The sequence below is a fragment of the Glycine max genome, chromosome 16 (genome assembly GCF_000004515.6).
Source record: "Glycine max cultivar Williams 82 chromosome 16, Glycine_max_v4.0, whole genome shotgun sequence".
In the NCBI taxonomy this organism is placed as follows: domain Eukaryota; kingdom Viridiplantae; phylum Streptophyta; class Magnoliopsida; order Fabales; family Fabaceae; genus Glycine; species Glycine max.
In genome coordinates, this window is record NC_038252.2 from 2,673,157 (window position 1) to 2,681,220 (window position 8,064).

Sequence of the window (8,064 nt, forward strand, 5' to 3'; positions counted from 1 at the left end):
AATAGAAATTAAACATTTCTCAATTAATAAAATAACTAAATCACTCCTAACATTACCATTTTGTAAAATATATAGAGAGCGAGCGACGAATTATTACTGTTGTAAAAAGATTCTTTTATGGAAACATAATACGCATTAAATCAAGAGGCTAACTAATAACTATCAACTATAGGAGTTAAATAAAATTCTAAAATATTTTCAAAAAATAATATAATTTTATAAAAATATTCTCAACCCAATATTGATTTTTTAAAATATATATATATATTATAAAAAAAATCTCATACCACTACCAAAAAACAATACACACATGCCTCAGTTGCCTATACACCTTAGAGCTGGCTATTTGAGTACATGCAAAAAATAAATAGTCAAGAGGTTACATAAAAGTAACACATTCATAGTAGAGTGTGTTAACACTAGCCATTTGTTGGAGAGGCACATCCCATCTCATTCAAAGGTAACTGATGAACCTTTTACAGTGACAGTAGTGTCACCACACTGATCAACATACACAATAGTGGATAATATATGATTGAGGTCAAGGCATACATTCAAGGCATGGGGCATTCAACTGTTAGATACATGATATGGGGGAATGCAATCAATGTACATACCCCCCATAGTTAAATTCAGTTAACCTAAACAAGAAACTGTTACTTCTAGTTTAAACTACCAATTAATTTAGAACACTACAAAATATTTTTTAAAAGACCAAAATAAAGTATACATGTTGAGATATCCAGTGCTCCAAAAGACTGGGAAAAGGAAGAAGACCAAAGTTTTGCAAATTACTGGCAATCCTATAAGGTAATTGTTATTGTACAAAAGGGAAAAAAAAGTTTTATCTTCATCCAATTTTACCTGCATCCTTTTCCTTCATCAGGTGAATTCACCATCTTGATAATCTTTAGTCAGATCACTAGCTACCCTGCAAGAAAATAAACATTGTTATCATATATTAATAATAAGCCTTCAACGATTGGTGAAGATAAATTGAAGATTGTGGCAAATGTAATGAAGTACCTCCTCAAGAAATTTGATAATGTCAATTGAAAGACCCCTCTAAATTTTAACAAATGACAACAACCAATTGAGGAAAAGAAGTGAACTACTGTACGAAACCATTTCAGCCTGCAACCTTAATTGCCCCCAATTCATCAATCTTTGAGCTCTTATGCTGCAAAGAAATTGGAAAATTGAACAGAAAAGTTCATTAAAGATTGGACATGATCAACCACGAAGAGATAAGACATTTCAGAAATGTATAGAAACAGAGAAAAAAATGGGTGGAGGCTTATCCTAGACAAGGCGTCTTTCCTTTATTACCTTGCTCTTTTTGTGTTTGTGCACATCATTAACATCATCGTCTCCATCATGCTTCCGTTTCTGAAATATAGAGAATTAAAAAAGATTAATAAATAAAACTAAATGTTTGCAACATGTCTAAATAAAATGACGAGCAAAATCCCTTTTAAAATGCTAAATGAAATAGATGTCCATCACCGGATCTTAAATCACAATACAATTGAGTAACACATTATTTACTCAATTGTTTTCAATGTTATGGCATGGAAGGACTTTTATAACACTATTTACTCTCAATGTGAACAATGTAGATGCAGCTATCTAAAATTTCTCAACCTTTTCATGGTGTTTCTTTGAGTGATCAGCACTGGAATCACGATGTCCGCTTTTATCTTTCTTTTTGTCCCTGTCCTTATCCTTGTCCTTGTCTTTGCTACGGTCTTTATGACGATGCTTGTGCTTCTTGTGCTCCCTATCCTTATCCTTGTCCTTGTCTTTGTGCTTTTTATGCTTCTTCTCCTTGTCTTTATTCTCACTTTTTGATTTTCCTGCAATAGTTGGAATCCCTTTCTCTGCCTATTAGGGAGGAAAAAAACAAGGAATAAGCGGCATTCATATATGTAAAAAAAAAAACACATTCAACTAATTTTTAAAAGAAAAAAGTGATAGCATGTCAAATGATTTCGGCAAGAAAAGCAAATTAAGTATGATCAAAATCAAAGAAAATTTCTTACAGCAGGCAAATCAATGGGAGCTGTTTCCCGTAATTGAAAAGCTTCCTTGAGAACATCTAGGTCAAAAGGCTGTATACGAGCATTTGTATCTCTGAAAGATGTATTCTGAATAAGTTGATCCAATTGCATCCCATCTCCTTTTCTTATTTCTGTGTCTCCTACAACATTGTGAAGGTAGTGTGTGTCCGCGATTGACACAGGGAGAGGCCTCTTGCAGAAAAACTCATAGTGGGGCAGTAATTTGAAATGACTTATAAGATCCACAGCACCAGTCAATTCCCTTGGTCCTAAAGGTTCAAACACCCACAGTATTAATAACAAACAAAAATATACACACACACACACACACACACAAGAAAATACAACAATTTTTTAAAAAGGGAAGCTTGCAGGGCAATTTTTAAGTATGACTCAAAATCCTGAACAAATGCTTAGAGTAATTTTATATCAACACAGTCCAATTTCTTTTTATCCAATAAATTCATCCATATACCAGGAAATAATCACATTTAAGCACTTATAAAATAAATTAATAGCAAACTATGAGTTTCTGTAAACATAACATGTTTTGTTATGTGGGTTCATGCATAAAGCTATTATATACCAAAGTTGAAGATTATAGTAACAGAGTTTTTGTACAAAAATATATAATCAAAGTACATGCTGATATCAATTTTTATGTTAAATGAGAAAATTTATGACAAATGTATGTCCAAGCCAATAATATAATGCCAAAAAGAAAAGGCAAAACAAATTTCACAAAAGTTGAATTGAAAATAATTCATCCTCATGCTATCTTTCAGCTAAGCAATGAATCTTCCATCTCATCAATCCAGATTGTTAGTATAATAGGAGTACAAGTTAGTATTGTATATCATAAAGTCTAACGAAAATTCATTCTTATTACTTAATATATTCTCCCTTTTCCCTTTTCCATTCAATTTGAAAATTTTTCAACAGGCACTAATTGACTAAGTTAAAATTATGATATAGGGGCAAATGAAGATACCATTCAAGTTAAAATACTAGCTGTTTGAAAATTTAACTAAGTAACACCAATTGGATAACTTGTACAGTCAATGCCAAGCAGATAGGAGATCAGGACTATAATAATAATAACACAACATTAGACAACAAACAAAGATTTGTATAAAATAACATAATGTAGAGCACTAATGTAACCAACTTTTTACCTCCTCCAAACTTTTTGCCTTCAGGGTCCATGAGTCAATCTTTCATGAGCTGTTGAACCATTAACAACTGCAATTTATTAGATGACACAAGGTATCTTTCATCCATAAATGTCAAAACTCAAAAGAGGTTTCAATTGCAAGATTTCAAAATAAATATAGGCTCTCCATATAAGGGCAGAGTTTTTTTACAGAAAGGTAAAAATTATATTAAAGAAAAAATAAGGGAAATACAACAAGAGTGGATAAGGTATCCACAAAAGCATTTAAAAAAACACAAATTTATAGAATTAAAACAACTTCATAAAACCTGACTCTAGCACTACGGCCATAATTGCAGCATCTGTGATGCTATTCAAAAGCGCATGGCTAATCAAACTTCGTAGCAGCCCATGGCCACTCCACACCACTATTCTGATATATGCGCCATTGATAATGATCTAAAAATACAAAAATTAACGTGCCAAATATATAATCAAAGGACGTATTCATTTGGATACTATGGTTCATTTATAATCCAAATATAAAATGAAGGAAAAAAACCAATGAATTCTCAAAAACTAAAAATTTAGGGTTTTCTAGAAGGCTGTGCTTGAGTAGCCAAATGAGTAGCTGATATCCAAATAAATGCAGATATCCTTTTTGCTCATTTCATGGAAATAAATAACCTTAAAACCATAGTCATCAATCTTGGATAGTGGCACGTAGCAGCTAAGTCTGTTATCAATCTCTGATAGCGAGATAGCACCATGATCTGTTATCAATCTCGGATAGTGAGATAGCACGATGATCGCTATTTTAAATATTATAATACAAAGTAAATAATTTATACTAGACATAAATAAATAAAAAAATGAAAAACCCAAAATTAAAGAAATTCGTGGTAAATTTACGGCACCATCAATCTAAGAGCAATAAGAACATGGTAATGAAGTCAAAAAATGAAAGATGATGGTGAAATTAATTAAAAAGAGAACATAACAAATTAGATATAAAAAAAAGGAAAAATATGAATTGGGAAGTCTATAGGAAGAAGAAGGTAATACATGATAAAAAGTAGTTGTGTAAAGTGTGAAGAAATAGAGGTCAAACAAAGGTAACTTTTTGTGGAATATTTTACCCCAAAAATAAACAAACAATGTTGTTCTAGGGGTAAAAAAATGGGTTATTTTGGTAGCGCCACTTTAGCGCGCCAAGAGTCGTTATCTTGGTAGCACCACTATAGCGTGCAAAAAGCCGTTATTTTGGCCGTTTTGGCTGTTGTTGAAATTGAAAACCGCTCTACTATTTGAATCCAATAGCAGCCCTTCTGCTATCCTGATGTAGCACCACTATAGTGCGCTATTGACTACTATGCCTAAAACTCAGATGATTAACAATGATGTTCTAGGGGTGAAAAAAATGGGTTATTTTGGTAGCGCCACTTTAGCACGCCAAAAGCCGTTATCTTGGTAGCGCTACTATAGCGCGCAAAAAGCTGGTATTTTGGCCGTTATGGCCGTTGTTGAAATTGAAAACCGCTCTACTATTTGAATCCAATAGCAGACCAAGGCTAATCCACTCTGCTATCCGGCTGTAGCACCACCACAGTGCACTATTGACTAGAAAGCTTACAACTCAGATGATTAACAATGATGTTCCAGGGGTAAAAAAAATGGGTTACTTTGGTAGCGTTAGTGCACCAAAAGCTGCTATCTTGGTAGCACCGCTATAGTACACAAAAAGCCGTTATTTTGGCCGTTGTTGAAAATGAAAACCGCTCTACTATTTGAATCCCATAGCAGCCCAAGGCTACTCCACTCTGCTATCCCACTATAGCACCACCATAGCGCGTTATTAACTACTGTGCTTAAAACATAGATGATTAGTTGTAATTACTTTATTTTCGCCTATACCAATAACTCAAATTCATGCTTTTCCCTTTAATTTTCATTAAGGTGACAGGAACTTGATTGATTAAGCTTTAAAAAGATAAAAGTTTTTGCTTTCAAAAAAAAAAAAAACTCAATCATGACCGGCAGCGGAAGTAGACTGTATCCTTCCACAAATTTTTACCAGAAACGTCTAGAATTCAAACCCTACAGTCACCAATCTTAACAGGGCATTACTTAATCACCACCTTGTGACCAGGTTAGTCCTCGAAGACCACGAAAGGCAATGGGGGAAAAAAATCTATGAAAGAAAAACAGTAAAGTTCACACAAACAAATACGAATTTTGGAATACTAACACTAATTTCAAACAGTTTTCCCAAATCTGCATCGATTTCAACCATAAAGCGTTTGCTAATCCCCACTCTCAATTTTCACCTTTGAGAAATATTCAAACGCAACGTTCAAAAAAAAAAAAAACAATAGCAACAAATTCAACAACTTCTCAAAGAGTGCTGTTTAGCAGAATACTGGCAAAAATCAACACCACCATACACACCCCAAAAACAAAGAAAAAAAGTCATGTAGGAATTGAAACAGTAAAGAGAACTCACAAGAAGTGACGCGAATTGTGGGTTTCGAAGCAAGTAAAACCCTTCCGAATTGAAACGAACCAAAGCCACGCCCCCAATCTAGAACCTTTCTCGACCTTCGACCCACCGAACAAATACTTCCGCGAAAGCTGCGCAAAATTGGAATTGTTAGAGCGAAAAGAAATTCATTTTTTTCAAAAGGGTACTCGAGATTGCGAAGAAAAGAGGAACCTTTTGTGGTGCGGGAAAAAAACAGCGCGCAAAGCAAAATTGGAATTGACCCGTGAAGGAGTTCGCGTGCGGGAATGAAAGAAAAGACCGAAAAGTGCAGATCCAAGCAGCGGAAGAAGAAGAAGAAGAATTGGGTCCTCACATGAGCACGTAAAGAGAAGATCTTTGGGTTCAGTTCTGGAACAAACTGTTTTCTTCCTTCCTTCGCTCGTGTTTGTGTTTCTCTGTTTTTTCTTCTCAGTGTTAAGAAAAAACAGCAAAACCCAAAATTCTCTCTTCTATTTGCCGATGCCAGTTGCCACCTCTGAATTTATATTCAGCCCTAAGTTTCTGTAAATTTTCGATTTTACCCTTGGATTATGCTTCTGCTATTGGATAAGGTGTCAATTTACGGCAATAGCCAACTTTGGACTATTTCGGACAATGGAGCGGAATGTGTGCATAGGAGATTTTTCTGTTTTTGTTAGTAGACACAAAGGTGTTTTTTTTTTTTAAAAAAAAAAGGTTTTTAAGTACAACAAACACCCCATCTTGTTAGTGTGGAATTATGACAAGAAGTTGTGAAAAAGCCCACGTGCGTTTGTTGTTATTTTTTTAAAAAATTTATATTTTTGCATGAATTTTTCTAAATTTTGTTAAAAAGTAGATATATAGAAGATGTGGGTTGGTTTAAGATTGAGTGGGAAAGAAATTCCATCCAATCATATTTAGTGCATGTTTGGATCTTCGACTGATTCGATGTAACACGTCGTTCGAGACAAAAACAAATAAGATGATACTTTCTTCAAACTTAGGTTGGATGCAAACACATCTTTAATGGTCTTTTTATTTGCTCGTTTTGATAAATTTAAATCAAGTTAATTAAATGTGTGTTTGCTTAGACATTAGAGGAGAGTGATGTGTGTCGACCTGATACAAAGAATACTAACTTTTGCATCAGCTGTACAGTTTGTTGGACATGGAAAAACATTGTTACATAAATTGCCGATACGTTTCAAAACACACGCTAACCAATCATACATTTAATTAGTTATTTTTAGTGCACGGTAATAGAAATCAAAATGAAGAAAATAGAAATTGAGAAAATTTACAGACGATAGAATTGAACACTAACGACATCAGTTATCAGATAGTTATTGATGTCATGGAGTGATGTTTCTCGAATCAACAAATAGTTATTTTATGATGCTCAATTATCATAACGTCCATACAATGGTTTCCTTCTCGAAGTGCATGGATTTGTTTGACAACCTATTCTTGACCGAGTTTATCCCATATATTAGTTTGGTTAAGTCGTTCAATTTATTATTACTTTTTATGTTTGTAAAAAAAAAACAAATATTTAATGCATTTATGTGATGTTGTAATCATTTGTCTTAAATCAGTATATAATTTTTGTGATAAAAGAAAATCAGTATGCAATTTATCAAAAAATATATATCTTGCCATAGTTTGTTACTATTTATTTATACATATAGTTTGTTACTATTGTTAGAGATTCAAAAAATATATCTCATCACAACTTTTTATCTATTATTAACTCTCCCCATAAATAATAATTAGTCTTTGTTAGTAACTATAAGTGCATGTAAAATGAATATTTTCTCGCAATAAAATTTATTTCATACTCAAATATTAATCAAAATTTGAATTCTGAATCACTTTGTTAAGAAACATTAGTCATTATCACTTGTGTCAACTGATATTATATATTTTTTTAGGCTAAATTATAACTCTAGTCTTCTTAAGTTTTAACTGTAATACTTAATCTCCTTAATTTATAAATTGACGATTTTGGTTTCTCTAATAGATTAATTAATAATTATGATTATTATAAATATCAATTAATTATAAATTAAATAAATATTACCAATCATAAAAATAATAAAATACTATTAGTCATAATGTGGTGTTACTCCCAATGAAGTCACATGCCATGAGGAAGGTTGAAGAAGTGTTTGCGGAGAAGAGGAGTACAATATTGTGAAAAATTATGATTAATAATTTTTGTTAAGCTTTTTTAATAATCTGTGGTTTTAATTACTTTATAATTAAATGCTTATTATTTGATTAAAAATTGAAGGTAAATTGTAACAATATTCCTTTAAAATGAAGAATAATAAAAAAAAGTATTGATA

At 32.5% G+C, this 8,064-nt stretch overlaps 1 protein-coding gene across 4 annotated transcripts; it reads right to left on the bottom strand.

The window, feature by feature from the left end:
• Positions 1 to 535: 535 nt before the first annotated feature.
• LOC100818495 (mediator of RNA polymerase II transcription subunit 19a) lies at positions 536 to 5,844 on the bottom strand. Of its 4 annotated transcripts, XM_041010747.1 has the most exons (8): positions 5,717 to 5,844; positions 3,236 to 3,284; positions 2,043 to 2,329; positions 1,645 to 1,884; positions 1,330 to 1,389; positions 1,027 to 1,180; positions 865 to 931; positions 536 to 758 (listed from the first exon to the last, which is right to left on the bottom strand). In XM_041010747.1, exons 2-6 carry the CDS (start codon positions 3,264 to 3,266, stop codon positions 1,130 to 1,132), a joined length of 669 nt encoding a protein of 222 aa, XP_040866681.1. In that variant the 5' UTR covers positions 3,267 to 3,284; positions 5,717 to 5,844; the 3' UTR covers positions 536 to 758; positions 865 to 931; positions 1,027 to 1,129. The 4 variants fall into 4 exon arrangements, with proteins under 4 accessions (XP_040866681.1, XP_003548527.1, XP_006598921.1 ...); XM_003548479.5 differs by having other exon boundaries at positions 536 to 931; XM_006598858.4 differs by having other exon boundaries at positions 536 to 931; positions 3,236 to 3,302; positions 5,717 to 5,839.
• Between the last annotated feature and the right edge of the window lie 2,220 nt (positions 5,845 to 8,064).